Here is a 17,929-nt window from a genome sequence, read left to right as displayed (position 1 = left end):
AGAAAAATGATGGAAATTATAAGTCTTGTTCATAGGAAGCATTTGACCACTGTCTCCTAACGCATCTCTATCAGCCAGGATAGCTTCGGGGAAGACTAAACCTTCCCCTCCTGGTTAACTCCTAAGATCTGGGAACTTCAGTAAGGTTTCTTAACAGAGTAATCTGAGGTGCCACTTTACACTGAGGGGCCGCTTTACTCAGGCTCCATCTGGGTAAGGGGTCTGTCTCGCCCTAGAGAACTGGCCTAAAACTCTACCACTTATGTGAAGCTCGGGCAGTCTTCTGAATAATAGCTTCTTTTCCTAAAGTTCATACAATTACAAATTGACCAACACTGTAGCTCTGTTCAGAAACAAGGCTCAGGTTTCTCCCCCTCCACACAATTCTACCCTCTGCTTGGCAAACTTTGGTGCTGTTCCAATGTTCTTCATCCAGATGGTATCTTTAGGTTCTATTAGGGCAAATGCTCTTTTGAAAACCCCTCCTTAGCTTTGCTGAGATTCCAGCACATATTTGTGGGTAGCCACTGTGGCTCTCAGATGTTGAGAGACCTCCTTATTGTCTCACTTGGTACCTGCCAACAGACTCTGGACAAGTTCTTTATAGTTCCACAACCTTAGATAACATTTGAGTCAGACTGCCTCAATACTTAATAGATGTGTGACTTCGGGCAACTTGCTTACCTTCTCTAAGCCTCAGTTTCCTCATCTGTAAAATCCATAATCCACACTTACACATTCCCAACAGGGATATTGTGAAGATAAAAAGGATAATTCATGTAAAATGCTTATCACAATATCTCTCACATCAGTACCCAATAAATGTTAGCTTTATAATCATCATTATGGCCCATGTCCATAAATGTACATCAAGGTACACACAGGGACATGTATAATTATACACATGTATATGGAACACACTGATATAGACACAAATATAAATAGTTCTCTCCCCAGTACTTGACGCAGTTAGGAACAAACCAAGACAGAGAACATAGGAAGAGAAGCCAGCTTGGACACCAGCACAAGGGAAAAAAATAAGGAGGATGACCATTGAGTTTGGGGGCTCAATGCATTGACGTTCCTGGAAATATCCAGCAGGCAGCTGGTAGCTCGGTCTGAATTGGGATATCAGGTCTCAAGGAACCTGACTCAAGAATTCTCAGTGTCGAAAAAGTGGTTAAGGTGCTGGGGGTAGAGAAGATACTCAGAGATCCTATACAGTGAAAAGAGTTCTGTATCTGAAAAGGAAATTTGGAGAACACCAACATTCATAGGAGAGCAGACAAGAGCATCTCTTAGGAGGAGCTGAGAATGAACGGATGTTGTTATGGAATCCAAGGAAAAAAATGGATTCAAGAAGGATGGTGTGGCTACCAGCATGAAATGATGCAAAGAAACAAGACTGGAGGAAAAAAAATGGAAAGGTTGAATAAGAGATATGTGAAGTTTTACTTGAATTCTATTGAGGCAATTCATCCATTCTCTGATTGCATAAATACCCATGTGCCTACATGCATAAGACCATGTGCTAATTGCATAAAATGATAATTCATAAAATGTGTAAGCATACACAGATACAAAACTAAAGGAGTCAGTATTCATTCTGTCATAGGCTCCCTCCATCCTCTGCCAGGAAGGAAGGAGTGAGTGATGGAACAAAGCAGGTTAAATCTGAGATGCAGTAAGGAATTTGTCATTGCTGATAGAAAGAGATACAGCTCTTCTTCAACTCAAACACTGACTCTGTGGTGGCCAAGGTAGCTGCCCCTATTGAGACACATCCACCTACTTTAGGACCAGTTGGAGAATCATAGGAAAGAGCGTTGTGATGGTTCAGATAAAGCATTATGTATTTGAAGGATAGTATGACGTGTGTCAGGCAGCTCTCATGCCTAGACAAAGAGTGTGCTCTTTGAGATAAAAGCACTGTCCCCGAGAAGAGTCCGCCAGAGGTCATCAAGTATAGGATTGAACCAGTGATTCTCAACCAGCAACAATTTTGCACTCCCACCCCAACCAGGGGACATTTGACAAGGCCTGGAGACATCTTGGTTTGTCATGACTGGGGGGGGAGGGGAGTATCTCTACTGGCATCTAGTGGTAGAGGCCAGTGACAACTGCAAACACAGGACAAACCATTCCCCCCACCCCACCCTCACTCCCCACAAAGGATTAACCAGTCTAAAATGTGAATTGTGCCCAAATTGGAGAAACCCTGTACTGAAATAATGACCCAGCTTTAGTTTACTGCAAGTATTTTCTCCAAAGGCTTACATTTTATTTTATCATTTATAAATTACATATGCATGCAAAATGCTGTCTTTCCTTCATATGTTGTAAAATAAGCAGAATCATCATTTTTACTCTATTTTACAGTTGAGGAAACTGAGGCTTTCCGGAAATCTAACTCATGTCTCTTCATCTCAGTAGGCCTTCTATTAAACAAAAAGTAACTCTTTTGTCTGAAAAGTAAAACTTTCTAGTCTCAAAAATAACAGACTGAATTGGTTTCTCATCTCACATAAGAGCTACATTCCTATAATTCAAGGCTTTCAGACATTTTACTAGCAGGTCCTATGAGGGCAAACAAGTCCCCAGAAGTCTTACACAAATGCTCTTTCTTTAGGCTCCCAATGTCACCAAAGTCCATCTCTAGCTCTGCTTCCCTGAGAAACACAGCAAAGTTGATCCTGGTATTCAAAAGCCATTAGACATGTCTCTCAGATATGAATTGGTTTGTGCCTGGAGATGCTTCGTTTCTAACCCAAGCTTGTTCAAACGAGATATATGGCTCCTTTCAAGGTCAAAGCAAACTACCAAACAGTTTATACTAAAATTCACCCTCACGTTTTAAGACACTTAGCAACACATACTTAGTGGCATCATATGTGTTGTTTTGCCCTCAAAGGTGACTCCAACGCAACCCAAAAAGTCCTGTGTGGGAATGAGAGTACCCAAGTCTACCAAAATGGGATCCGGATCTAGCCAGGAGAAACATTTTCTGGGAAACTAGGAATTTAGGGATTCTCCCCCATCATCTCTGTTAAGACAAAAGTTGGCAAGGCCAAAATGATTTTAGAGAAATGCTTCAGATCCCAGGAGAGAATGTCTTCTTTTTTTCACTGAATTCATTCTTTCATGAGACCAATAAGTCTCACCCCTTTAAAAAACAATCATCTTAGAGATTAAGAGATCTTGACATTCAAAAATCAATGCTCAGAATTATCCCTTCCCTTTCTCCATCAGAGACTGTGCAGTTAAAAATTTTCAAGAGCTTCTCAGAGATCATACATTTCAATCTACTTAAAGCTGACTATACCTAAGAGTATACTATAAGCACCATACAGACCTTATGGCCATACCTATATGGGTCATGATTCTGATGGGGAATTTAACATTGGCCATGCAAATGAGTTAGCCATAAAATTAGACAGAGAGCAACACGGGAGGGGGCTAGTACCTTGCTACTCAAGTATGGCCATGGCATTGGCATCACTAGGGAGCTTGTTAGAAATGTAGAATTTCTACACCCCCTCCCCCCAGACCTCAATTAGCATTTTAACAAGATCCCCAGGGGATTCTTGACTTTCCAGTTTGAGAAGCACCTACCTAGAACTTAACCACCTTTACTAAAACCCAACTCCCATTCTGTGTCTCAGAAGTTAACACGTTTGTTCTCATATTCTTTTTCCTTTAGAAAATGTATAATTATGTGAGGTTAGCATACCACTCATGCTTTTAATGGTGGCAGATCGGATGGATGCTTCAGGACATTTACATGAGCCGCACAAGGACATTTCTGAAACAGAACTGTCACCCCTGTCAGTCTAGAAACACCCTGCTTCTTAAGGAGTCCATTTTTAATGATAATTGCTACTAACAATTTCCAAGGATAGAAGAACAGAGAGAGAGGAAGGAAGAAGGTAGTAAATTCTAAAAACAGAACAAAGCTCTTATGTACCAGCTTTCCAGTTGTAAACTTATAGGCAAAGAATTCATTGTTTCTGTGTACTTCACTTAATCTGCAGTAGTGTAAGCCTGTGAGTCCATTCTGGAAGCCACCCTAGGCTCAACCAGCACACACAGGTGGTGTGGTCCCAATTCTTCTCTAATAAAAATAACAACTCCTAGACAGCAGAGACCTGAGGGACTAGGAACCTCACCTGCTCTTCACTCTGGGGAAACAACCGTACTCTCTATATTCTGCCTCAGTCTTTTTTTTTTTTTTACTCTCTCCTGATATTCATGTCATTATTGATATTTTAAAAAGACAAGACAGACCCACCTGGAATCTCCGCATGTCACGTGGGTTTCCGGCATTCTTTAGGCAATTTTGGTTACATTTGAGGAAAAATTTCAAGAAGAACCTGTGAAGAAAGAAATGATCGTGGTTAGCATTTCAGTCCTGACACAGAAAGGAAAAAAGTAGTAAGTCGCTTCTGGGCAGTGTATCCTAGGCCAGTTTTCTGAAATATTCAGAATGGTGTTAGAACCAGTATTTCTTTGAAAGCGTTAGCCTTTGCTCGGCATCCCAGCTGGATGGATGGCTCTCAGTACTGCCAGCAGCTCTCACAAAAGCATTAAGCCCCCAAGGAAGGGTTCTCACTCAGGCAGAGAGAAAGGCTTCACCCCATTTAAGGTAGGTTCCAATTGAGTATAATTGCCTGAGAATTACTCACGGTCCCTAATAACATGTAAGTCAAGCCCTGTAAAGTCACAGATTATGAACCAGCAAAATACATGCTGAATGACCACAAGGAAACAGTAGACACCTTTTAACTTAGCATCTCCAAATAAAATACCCTAGTTTAGTAGTACCCATGAGAAGTAGGTAAGATTCACATCTGACTAAAGTCCTTTGGCTTCTCAAAGATTTCCTATACATGAGGCCCGGGGGCTTTACTTGCTAGAGTGACCAAGAGTCCCACCTTGCCAGAAACAATTCCAGTTGTCGCCTGCTGTATTAGTGTATTAATAGTGCCCACTTTAACTTGCAAAAGCGTTCTAAATTCAATGTTCACCCTATAGCTTTCTGAGTTATTTCTTATGTCGCAGTGGTTTGTTAAAATCCATCAGGTAAAGGAAGCCTTCTAGAGCATTCATGTTGGCCACCTGCATGTTCCACACCTGTCCAGGTTTGGGAAAAGAACAATTTTAAAAGCCACCTTAAGATCTTCATTCCCTTTCTCTTAGGCCTGTGGATTTCAGACTCAAATAATTTCCCAAAATATCAGAATGCATTAAAATGCTAGTCAGTGAAATTCTTGTAAGTATAGAGGGCAGGGAGGCTGGGGAGGTGGAAGGATTGAGCAAAAAAGAAAAAGAAAGAGAGAAAAAACTCATTGACATGAACAACAGTATGTTGATTGTGTTGGGGGGAGGGGTGGGTGGAGGTGGAAGAGGGTACAGGAGGGATAAAAGGTGATGAAAAAAATAAAATAAAATGAAAAAAAATTTTTAAAGAAATTTTCCCTTCTTCATCTCTCCCCCACTTGAAGTCTACAATGGCGTAAAAATCCCACCCTGGTACACATACTTTCGTGAAAGAGTAGAATTCAAATTTGGATGGAGCCTGCGTTCTTAGCCATTATGCTATAGTAGTTTTAGTAATAACAGAAGTAGTACAGTACTGATATGAACACTAATTGTACTATCAACAGCAATTGTACTAAGAAGAGTAAATATGAGTAATTGTACAAGCAAGAAGAATTATTAGTATTATCTCTACACTAGCAACGTAAATATTGTAGGAGTGGGCACTGCCATTCTCTCCCCTCCCTTGTTCCCCAGGGTTGATAATATTTGCCGCCTGTGTGTGTTTAAGCCATTTGAGCCCAGAGCCGACAGCCAGATTCAGGTTATGTTAGAAGGAGCTGTCAGCACACCCTCTGGCATCTTCAAGTCAGACAACTGCTAGCCACCGTGAGGGGGTCCATCTGGTGCCAAAATGGGTTCTGAAAGACAGGCAAACAGGACGCAGCTTTGCCAGAGAGAAACAGAATCAAGGGAGCGGGGATCTGCCTCCAGGATGAGCGGGGACAAGGCGCCTGTCAGCAGCCCATCGTTAGCACAAAAGCTATGCCGGGCACACACCGGATCCCCGTTACCCTAAGCTGCCCTGTCACTCGGCATGCTGGCAGAAGCTCCACAGAGGATCCCTTGCTGAAATTGAAGGCCTGACCATCTGTCGTGGGGGAGAGACAGCGTCAACTGGTGCCTGGGGCCCAGCTCAAGCCCTTATGTGGCAAAGACACTCTGAAAGGCCGATTCTTCTGGGGAGAGCCAGCTCTACCCCAGGGGGAGCCTCAGAAATTCTTTCAAAGTTTTCCCCTAAGTAGATGCCAAGTGCCTGACCCTTATGATCGCGCTTCCTTAAAGGAACCAAGAGGAATTAGAAGCAGGAGTTAAAAATATCCCACACCAACAGACAGAGTTAGACATGGCACACAAATTCGGGGTAGTTTTTATCGGGCAGCTTTTAAGGCATTTGTAAAGCTGGGGAGACACCTCTGCTGGCCCAGGCGAAAGGGCTCAGATTCCGAGGGGGCTTTTCACAAAGCGGAGGTTCTTGTAACTGAAAACCTCACTTTTGTCTGGCGAATTACCCCAGTTTGTGTGGCGGGTGTGTTTGATAAAGTGTGTCAGGAGAAAGTGTGGCAGCCTTGCCCCAACCGTGGGAAACGGACCTGCAGCAGGACAAAGCCCCTATTGACCCTGTACAGTCCCAAAGAGTTCCATAAACTCTAAGAAATAGCCCAACCAGGACCCAACTCCAGTCTTTTGGGGCTGGGGGGAAGAGTGGTGAGAAATCTGACACTTTATCGTTAACTTTCAATATGAATAATGCCATCTTGTGTTCCTACGTGTGTTATACTATTCAAAGCACGTGTATCCCCCGTATCTCATTGAACCCTCACAGAAGTTATATAAATTAGGTGTACCAGAAATTACCAACCCATTTAAAAGGCAAGAATATAAGACAACAAAATTAAGATACTTCCTGCAGCCAAAACTAAACTAATACATAGCATTACTAAAAAGGACTCTTTATACTATCTGTTTTTTTCCATGAATTAGAGGACTTAACAAGTGATCTTAACCATCACTTAGTCTAATTTCCTTATTGTGCATATGAGAAAATTGAGAGAGAGCAGATGTGGTAACAAGTACACAGTTTTATTAGTTATAAGAGCTAGAACTAGCATCCTTCACTACTAATTGTTTGGGTTTTCCAATGTAATGTTAGCTTTTCAAAATCAACCCAATAAGAGCTCCATACTTTGACATTGAATATTTTTAGTCTACTACCTCAATTAGGAAAGTGACGGTTAACCAAGTGTGGCATCATATTAAAAGTAGTGTTTAGGTTCGTCGGTCAGGTGAATGTAAGACATCAGCCTATCAGTAAACATTAACTGAATCAAACACAGAGGTTGCTAGAACAAAACTGTTTATTCAATGGTTAACTGATAGCACATTTTATCAACCAATAGTTATTCAGTATATTAGGTAGCTTCCGTGTGACTAGCATGGTACTGGACACCAGAGGTACCTGCAAGCTTTCCCAAAAAGAAAATTCACTGAATTAGCCACCAGGATCTGACTCGTCTATATAAGGATGCAAAAAACAAAAAGCCAATTCTATATAACCAGCACATGGCACAGGACTCACAACCCAGTGGGTTTCCAGTAAATATCTGTTCAACTAAACAGAATCCAGGACCTTTACAATACAGACAGTAGTGGAGTATACTGGACAAGAGCTAGGGTTGGAGATAAGACAAGCCTGGGTAAATTTAGACAATTCCCTTGACCCTCCCTCAGTGGCCTCATTAAAATGTGGGAATAACACTATCTCTCTCCCAGGACTACTATGTGGTTTTCATCATGATTCTAGCTTCACTGTTGAATTAATTGTGTGACTTTAGACAAGTTCTTTTACTTCTCTGGGCCTTGATTTTCTCACCTGTAAAAGGGGGAAGGGGGTAACAGGCCCTACTTTAGAGGGTTATTGATAATTAAATGAGCATCATATGTGGAGTGTTTAAATAGCAACAAGCATAGAAACAGTAATAATTATTTTCATCATTTATCCCTGTGAACTGGTCATTGCCTAGCACTCAGAAATGTTCAGATTTTCAGATACAAAAAAAAAAAAATTCTCCTCTCTTTGAATGTGAAGGTTAAGCATACGTTCATTGAATGACCGACAAAAAGGAAAGAGGAAGCAGAAACCAAGGAGAGAAAGTATGACTCCAACAGCTTGATCCAATGGCCAAGGCGCACATAAAGAAGAGAGGTAGCCGCTTAAATCATGGGGGACTCCAGCTAGTCACAACTGAAGGGCACACACAGTAAAACCGTCCATTAAGCAACAGCTTGTACATCATTAATTATTATGCAAAGCATTGCGATAGATCCAGGCTGAGCAGGTTGAGTTTTTACCTCTCCCACCCAAATTCTGAAAAATCACGTTTGGATGTTTTCAGCTGCTCTCAGAATTTCCAGGCTGGAAAAGAACAGCATCAAGACACACCTAAACCAAGACATAAAATCCCCCATTTGCAGTCTTAAGGCTCCCTGAAAGTTCCTCTGACTTATGCCTGCAGATGGTTATGTGGCAGACGATCCTTCCCAAACATATTCAGGACACGGAGACTCACACTGACCTGATGCTGGAAACAGCTGTGTGGAGACAACTGTGGGGTCCCTTCTGTGTGAAGCTCCAGCTGCTCCCACACAGACACTCACTGGAGGGTGAGAAGGAAATGCCTCATGATTCAAAGGGCCTCTTTCCATGAACTGCTTTATTATCTTTGCTTTGACAATGAAGCACAGAGCTGTCTGCCTTCAAAGACCAAATCTACTGCCCAGATATAACCAAGGAAGACTTTCCAGGAGTCCAGGAATTCTCCCAAATTTAAAATATTTAACCAGAAAGCAGCTATGTCCACCCAGACCACCCGAGCTGCCAGGGGCTACTTCAGAAATACCATCAGTGCCTCAGGACAGCCCTCCGTGGAGAGGTAAACAAGAGTCCCATGGCCACTGCCATGAAAAATAATAGGTCGCCCTTGAAAACAGAGAAGCTAAAACAGCTAGAAAGAGAAAACTCTATTTTCAATGTCAACACTGTTTTGGGTTCCTGGTACACAGAAATGGTAGAGTACAGTTCATCCATGTGAAAATATGATACACAGAAGTCAGCCAAAATCCCACAGATGTCACAGGGGCGGGCTGTATGAGGGCAAAGGTTGCTCACTGCCAGGCCCACTTTCTCTCTTTTTCTGATATTAAAATGCATTACTGAGAGAGGACCTGCCTTGACTCAAACCCGTGCAGTATGTTTGAGAGGTGAGGAAGGAAGAAAGAGGAAGAAATGAGATCTGGGAAGGGATTCTACGTAGTTGAAGCAAATCTTCTCCCTCCCACAGTGGAAAGTGGAATGATACCAAGTTGTGGCACTATCTTGGGGATCCCAAGGGGGAGCATGTGGCTACCCCTATTATTGGCCACTGACTTCAAGGAGTTTACCTTTTCCCCTGGCCAAGGTACCTAAGATCTTGGGCATTTTTGGAAAGTGTTCTCAGCCTGAAGGGGTGAACATGATCAACTTGAAAAGCATTCATTACCTCAGAGCTCAGAGTTTGCCCTTGATAAAAGAACATAATTAGAGGCAAGAACTTAAAAAAAAAAAAAAAAAAGGTGTTGGGATAGCATAGCAACCGACCAAAGAATTTAAAAATAGTTTTCAGAAAAAGGACCCACTGCAAATAGGTGTCCTCATGCTAGAAGTTGATCTGAAAGGTAGGAAAAGGCAGCAGGATTATAAAAGGGGAGAGGAGAGGACAAATAAATCGGTGGCCAATGGGGAAATATAAATTGCAGTTCTTTAGAAATAAAAGGGAGAAGGGAAGTCAGAGCAAGAGTGCTGTAGCTTAACACTGACTACTGCAAGGTTTGATGGAAAGTTAGATGAGAAAGTCTGACTCATCCAAAGCAGTGTAGGCTTGTGTGTGGTAGAGAAGACATTCACCTTCAGAGATGCTCTTTCACAAATATTCCTCAAATGCCAGTGCTTCTTGCCACAATGTATTAAGGAACTAACATTACCTGTTAAGAAATTTAGAATCATCCTAATAGTTTGATATACAGCAGGAATGAGGCAGATAACAAACCCAAGGGTTGGTCCATTTTTCTTGGGGCTGGAGACAGACTGAGGACATATGTGTCTTAAACTGTTTCCATTCCAAGCAACATTATCTGCAAGGAACCACATGACACAGAGCTCCTGCCGATGTGGGGATAGGATTGAGACAGGCATCAGGCCTCAGAACTCGGAGTCACTAGTACAAACCCTTCCCCACAATGGAAAAATGCAAGTGCAGTGGTAACTTTGCTTCAGTAATAGAGCCAAGCACAAAACACAAGGTAGGAGGAACCTCAATACCTCAACTTAGTGGTTATTAGAGCAAACACATGAGTATACCATGTGCAATGCCCGGTTCTAAGACTTCACATGTATTAATTCATTTACTCTCCACTACAACCCTGTGAAGCACTATCTTTATTCTCATTTTATAGATAACGATGCTGAGAAGTTATGTAATTTGCCCAAGGTTTCCTATCTAGTAAGTGGTAGAACTGGGATTTGAATGTAGGCGGTTTGGCTCCAAAGCTTATATCCACTAAACTCATTTCTTTGTATGTTGTGTTCTACTATGAGAGTATGGCCATTATCATATCTGGCTATACTCTTATCATCACGATCAAATTCATCCACAATTAGAGCTAAAGTTAGCTTAAAATTTTCTGGTATGGTCACCACAATATTCCCAATTATAAATTTTAATGTGTTCCAATTTTTCTCATGACTGTCACCTATTTCTAATGTATTTTAACCAACAATGAGAGCCCAGTTGGTGGGTCTGGTCATAGAGCCAAAGCAAAGTTGGAGAATGACAGCCAAAGCAAACCCAATGTGATATGGGTCTCTTGGGAGGAGTCAATAAACAGCGTCTTAAGGATTCAGTTGTACTGTCTGTATTTACCAGTTACACAAGTCAGTATCTTTGAATCCTTTCTTGCAGACAGAAAACCACAGGTTGAAAATGAAAGGCTGTTTAATGCTCACATGTTTAAGGTTTTAAAACATATTCATTTAGAATCTGATGTGAGAATTTCACTTTCCCTCCTAAAGACTCAAAAGGTTTCAGTATTAATTTCCTCTGTGGAGGTGAGAGATGCCAGATAGAGATCAGAAAGTTCAAATCCACAGTAAGTGAAACATGTGGGGTTTTCTGGACACTCACCTCCCTATTTTTTCCAAGACTTTATGAAGTATAAACATTCAGTGTCATTCATTTACTCAACTAATAATATCCCCCAGAGAACCTAACATGTCACTAATTATTTCCCCTTGACACCAATTGTACTACTATCATTGTGACTTTGGTTCAAGTTTTTCTCCAAAAGGAAAGTAAGGGAGAAGGAAAGCACTTAAAATCGAACTTTCAAGAAAACTCTTTAACTCTGAGGATGATAGAGTATTTGAGTAATTCCAAGTAAGGTTGAATACTTCAAAAGTAATAACCTGTTGTGGGTATTCTGTCAGGGTCTGGATCAGGAATGTCAAGATTATACCTATCCAGGCACATTGGTCCTCTACTCTTCACCTTCCAGCATTTTTGCTTCAGTTACATGGAGTTACATCCTATGCCCTGAGCATGAAGCTTCCTTACTGCCTTCACTGTAGGCCGCATTCCTGGGTCCCACACTATCTCAACTTCCCATGACCCTCCTTAGCTTTCAAGGTGCAGCATAAATACATATGCCCATGAAACCTTCCCAAGTACCCCAGCTAGAATTAATCACTTCCTCCTCTACTCTGTTACATCTCTTGTCACACTGGTCTTTACATCCTGCATTCCAGTTAGCTGAGTCATCATTTGCCTCCTCCATGACACTATGGACATGCTTAAAGTGCCTTTCTATTCCCACAGCACCTAGTATGACTGTCTATGAAAAACAGTAAATAAATATCTGACTTAAACTGACTGTAGATATTAATGGCAGTTAACTCTGATAGCAAAAAAAGTTATCTCTTTCCATATTTTTATTTTCTAAATTTTCTCTAAATAGGCATTACTTTAAGAAAAAAGCAACACTTTTATTATTGTAAAAATTGAAGTATCATTCAGCATAGAACCTAGAGAATGTTGCCCCCATTTTACAATGAATAAATAATGACAAGTGTCACCCTAACCGGTTTGACTCAGTGGATAGAACGTCGGCCTGCGGACTGAAGAGTCACAGGTTCGATTCCAGTCAAGGGCATGTACCTTGGTTTCAGGCATATCCCCAGTAGGGGGTGTGCAGGAGGCAGCTGATCAATGTTTCTCTCTCATCAATGTTTCTAACTCTCTATCCCTCTCCCTTCCTCTCTGTAAAAAATCAATAAAATATATTTTTAAAAAATGACAAGTGTCTTTGCCAAAGTCTTCATGCTCTAAGATTTGCCGGTTAATTTAAACGAGAAGAGTTAAGAGTTATCCATCTCACACTCTGTTAAATGTAGATCATTTACTAGTTTCCCATATGCATAATTCATAAAAGTATATTAACTGGGCAGATTCCACATCATTGGTGTCCTCAGTTTCCTACTTAAAAATTCCCCAGCGTCAAAATATTATTAAATTCCTCAACTTTAAAATATTATGTCTAGGTTAAACTTGCCATTGTTTTTAAAACATTTAAGTATAACCCAAAGGGACAAAAGGCAATGTGACTAATAGTATGAAATGGATGTCCTCTCTCCAAAATTCTACAGACCCTTCTGATGACTTTGTTGAAACCCAGTGCCGAAAGTGCTTGATGGTTTGCCATTTCTTGGTTCAGCTTATTTCCTTAAGTCATCCATTTCTTCCTTCAGTCCACCCCTCACTCAGTAAGTATTTTCTAATCACCAACAACATGCTAAGTACAAGTAGACAGACAACTTCCTCCCTGTCCTTATAGAAGTTCACCAAAGTATAGTTCTCAGATTCCCTGTGTCAGATTTGTCTGGAAACTTGTCCTGGTGGAAGAAGGTTAGGGGGTAAGGTATGCAAACCTTTTTGATGTACACTAAATCTTAAGAATGAATATCTAATTTTTAAAAAAAATCAACAGACATGTCAATACCATGTGATAAATACAATGATAACGTTTTGTACCAGAAATAGTGAACTTCAGGGAAGGGATGGCCATCTAATCATGTCACTGAGACTTAGTGCAAAAACACATGTCAAATCACCTCAGAAAAATTAAATTCCCTCACTCATCCCACCTCACCCCCAGCATGATCCACAGAGAAAGAAAGGAGTTTCTTGTTTGCCAAAGAAAGCTGATATTTGGCAAATTTTTGCTTCAAGGAAAAGAAACAAGCCCATTTTTCTACCAAAAAAGAAATAAAGAAAGAAAAAGCATCAGTAGAAAAAGCTGTTCCTCCAAAAGAAAAGCAAACTTGCTAAGGATGAAAATTCTTTTGGGAGCTATTTAAATCATCACTGCCCTTTAAAAAATCTCTTTCCATTTGTCTGTTCACTTTCTTGGACACATCCTCCCTGGTCCCAATCTCAGCATCACCATGTGTTGCCTCCCATCCTCCGGCTCATGCACCATTGGGGATAATGAATTTAATTTGAGCAATGGCTTTCATCAAGAAAAACCACTGCGTTCCAACACACCACCCAAGCAGAGTTCAGACAAAAACAAGTGACTCCTTAATTTGGATTTAAAGCTCAGGATCAGCCTCCAAATGAAAATGACCAGTGAGCCTCATGCCCACAGAGCAATGACAATAATCTCATGAGCTCCAAATTATTCCAGTTTATATTATGGGTGATCCAATAAGTCTGTGTGTTCTAGTCCATAAAAATATAAGAAGAAATTTATCACTTTTAAATCATAATGCAAAATAGAGTCTGACACTTTATTACGCATTATTTCTTATGATATCATGAGGAGGCTGATGGAAAATGAAACTAAAACAATATTGTTGACCAACAATGATATAATTTAGACTTTCTGAGGTGCTTTGTAGCTCCCAGGTCATACCCCTTTGCCCGTCCCTGCTCCCCACTCCACGTCACTCTTAAACAACTTCAGTTTAAAAGCAGAAACGTGGGAAACAAAACTCCAAAGAGGCTTTTATCTTATCTCGAAACTGGTTAATAAAACAAAGAATGCTAGAATGGGATGAGACTTTAGGATTTATCTAGTCCAGATAGTCTTACCCTGACGTCCATGAATGGTCTACTTGGGGTTCTTGAAGACCTCAACACTGTACCCAAATTTTTGCACACAATTTTTTTTCTGTTGAATGAGTCCACAGTTTTCACAAGATTATGGAACGAGTCTGTGAGTTGACTGCCCAGAACCCATTTCCCCCACTTTGTAACAGACCTCCACTGTCCTTTTGGAGAACTTCCTGGCTCCCACCCAAGAGTCCTTATATTTCAGTGGCATGAACTCATTCTACACTTGGACCAGACGGCACCTGTGATCCAGGCCGGCCTGCTTTAGAGATGGGTATATGACCCAAGGCAATCCAATCAGGCCCAATTCAAGCTGCAGGATTTTTATCTGAGTGACTAAAACCAGACATGGATTTTGTTCTACTAGAGTTGAACCTGGAAAAATGTGAGACTGGGTCTGCTGGAAAATTCTACTCTTAGAGATGAATCCTAAGAGAATATAATCTACTAGTATCCCACCTAACAGAGATCACAGGGCAAGGAAATTCTGAGAGGTGGGGAGGAGAGAAGGTACAGGGAGCTCACGTCACACAATGCCCTACAAGAAAGGTGGAGGCCAGTGGAGATGGAGATGTGGGCAGAATGATGAAGCTGAGAAGGTAGCAAAACAGAGAATCCCAAAATAGGATGTGTGTAAAAGAGAAAATATTCTATTCTATTGAGCCCTGGTAACTTGTAGGTTATAAAACTTCAACATCCTATGGCCTCTCAAGTCACCAACATTAATACATAGATAAATAGGTAGGTGGGTAGGTGGGTAGGTAGCTAGCTAGCTAGCTAACTAGATGATAGATAAATAGATAGAAAGATATCCAGGCAGGTAGCTTCAATGGGTGAACGAGGCTGCATGTAAAACCAAAGACAGTACTAGAAACCGTATAATCTGAAGAATGAATGTCTGTTGCCCTCACACAAGTTCCCACTCATTCACAATAACATAATTTTATAAGAATCTATGGCCTGAAAAATCTACAATTTGAGACTTTATGAAAGAAGACACCACCGTCAATCCAGTACAAGCAAATTTTATACCTTCTTACATTTACTGGGAGGACATGTGAATCGGGCCAGGCCTCACTGGCATCGGAATCACTCACATTTTCACATAGAAAGCCTCCACTCACTCAGCATGTGCCAGGCACTGGGCATTTATAGGAATCAATCCAATGAACCCTATATACCCCATTAGTTGGTTCTATTAATATACCTATTTCCCAGATGAGTATACTGAGGCCAGAAAGGTTAGTAAAAGAACTGAGCCCCAGGTCCCATACACACCATATGTAGCAGAACCAAGACCTGGGGCGAGGATATTATTCATAACAGAGAGCAAGACTGTTGGGTAGGGCTCACTGCTTAACCTTGGATCAAGTGAAAAGTGCAACTGTATGAAAGTAGCAGGCTTCTGTTACTAGGATAAACTTCCTTGGGTGAAAAATAAGTATTCACACTTGTGCTAGGTTCTATTAGCAATAATTCATCACTAAATCAATAAATAAAAGGTAACAGGCTATACTTTTGAAACTCTGATTTGCTTTAAAAATAATTTATTTTTTAACTTTTTTTCAATTGATCTTCAAATAAAACTCTTGAAAAATGGGTCAGGGTGGGTAGAATCACCCCCATTGGATGAATGGCTCAACTGAAGTTCAAGGGAACTAGGTTTTTATGCTACTGGCAATGCAGCAATCAACATGTATTCTTGCCTATTTTAATTTGTTAAAAAATGTCTCCTTTCCCCAAAGCACTCCTTTTCCTTCATGACCTGAACCAAACCTATTCCTTACTTCCACTCTCTGCCTCCATGTTTATGTTGCATCCACAATAAACCACTTCTTCTGGCACACCTCCTCTTTCCCTTTTCTATCCCTTCTCACCTGAACAACTAGACACTAATCAAAGCCAAGTTCAAATATCACCTGCATTAGGACACTGCCCTGACTCCCCCAAAGAAATGTCCCTAAATTATCTCCTCTGTGCTCCCACCATAATTATAATGCTGCAAACCATCCAGTTTTGTTTCTCTGTTGCCCTCACACAAGTTCTCACTCATTCACAATGACATAAGTTTATAAGATTAAAGTTTCAAAGACTGAAATGTCACCAGCATTCTGAGGGTAATCTTTTTGATGCTGTTAATCGTTGTACTAGAATCCTGCACTGGGCTATTTATACTCTTTGAATTGCTCACATTTCTTCCCTTAGGAACTACACATAAAAGCAAGCATAAGTGCTTCCGTGCCTCAAGTGAGACAGTCCATTCACCAACAGTCTCACGATGGTGTTGGGTAGCAGTTTTCTATGCTAAACACAGAGAGTGGGAGAAAAAAAATCCACTTAACTCTGATTTCTTGCTTTTTGCTAGAAAGCGTTATAAGTTGCATTTTGGTCTCACCTAGTGGAAGGGTCAATGTTTTAGCTGAGATTGTGACAAGCCTCTCCAGAATTAGAGTACTTTATTATCACATTAGTACTGAGAAAGGCATATAATTAACAGAATTTATCCTTGTTCACTCTGTAAAAGCACTAATATTCAATCTCTCTGCCTCTGTTTAATTACTCTCCTTAACACAACTTTTTTTTTCCAAGTTGACCCTTCCTGGGCTTATCTACAGAAATGTGTTAAAATTTCTTCTCCCTCCATTCCATTTAAATTGCTAGACTTTATTCATTTGAATAAGTATAAAAGGCAAATCAACCAGGGTCTGTCATAGCTTACACAATGACTTTGAATTAGCAGGCGTAATGGTGTCATACTTTTGTGGAGATCCCCTGTTCAGAATAAGTGATGACAGTCACCAGAATGACTATTAATTGTAACACGACACTGGCATTACACTGGGTGCCAACTAGTGGTAAACTAGCATTAGTTCAGGTGCCTCAGAAATTCAGAAGCTGAGACACCTCAATTCTTTAAAGAGAACAGCAGGCCCACCTGACACATGCTACCTTCTCAGGTAATGCTTCTTCTAACCCATTTGCTCAAGAGGATGGGAGGAGCATGCCCAGTGCACACACACCTCTCAAAATCAAGTCACCATTAGATAACAAAGTCATCATTAAATAGCCAATCTGGAAGGCACTCAGATTGCTCTTTCTCCTGATTATTTTTCTTTTAGACAGCATAACAGTAATGTAAAAAAAAAAAAGCAGGCTTAAATGACAAACATTTAGTAGAGGCTACATTTCTGCTTCTCTTTTTCTGAAACACAGATAAAGAAGTGTGCCTCAGTATTTCATGTTGAGATGGTCCACAGCCTGGTCCGGAAGATGGGGGCTCAGAGGAAAGGAAAGGATCTTTGGCTTAAATGGAAAATTTGTAGTAGTTTGTTCATTGTGAGTGGAAGGTAAACCCTTCCTGATGAGATCAGGGGTGGGGCTAGTGCGTGACATGAGACGATGGATCAAATGGGCGGTTGTCCTGGCCCCTTCGACAGTAAGCTCCAGGCACAGCAGATACAGGTAGGCTTCTCCTGCCTGGGACATGCTGGTGGCCTAAGAGACATCCACAGCAATCCCCCTCCCCCATGTTTGTCTATCAAGGGAAGAATCTGTCCATTCCATTTCCCTACAAGAGACACATCTCAGTTGGAATGTGAAGAGGTCTTTCTCATCTGTCCTCTATTTTA

General features: G+C 41.0%; 1 protein-coding gene across 4 annotated transcripts in view; it reads right to left on the bottom strand.

The window, feature by feature from the left end:
* EBF1 (EBF transcription factor 1) overlaps window positions 1-17,929 on the bottom strand; it is a 390,606-nt gene that overhangs the window by 140,743 nt on the left and 231,934 nt on the right. For all 4 annotated transcript variants that reach the window (XM_070414505.1, XM_070414506.1, XM_070414507.1 and 1 more), the window contains one exon: window positions 4,289-4,370. In XM_070414505.1, the coding sequence (XP_070270606.1) occupies window positions 4,289-4,370 (82 nt within the window). The remainder of the gene's footprint in view (window positions 1-4,288; window positions 4,371-17,929) is intronic.

Source organism: Myotis yumanensis, unplaced genomic scaffold (assembly GCF_028538775.1).
Source record: "Myotis yumanensis isolate MYYU_CA2020_CCGP unplaced genomic scaffold, mMyoYum1.0.hap1 SCAF_5, whole genome shotgun sequence".
NCBI lineage: Eukaryota > Metazoa > Chordata > Mammalia > Chiroptera > Vespertilionidae > Myotis > Myotis yumanensis.
The sequence above is the reverse complement of the archived record's forward strand: the minus strand, read 5'-3'. Positions and strand labels throughout refer to the sequence as shown.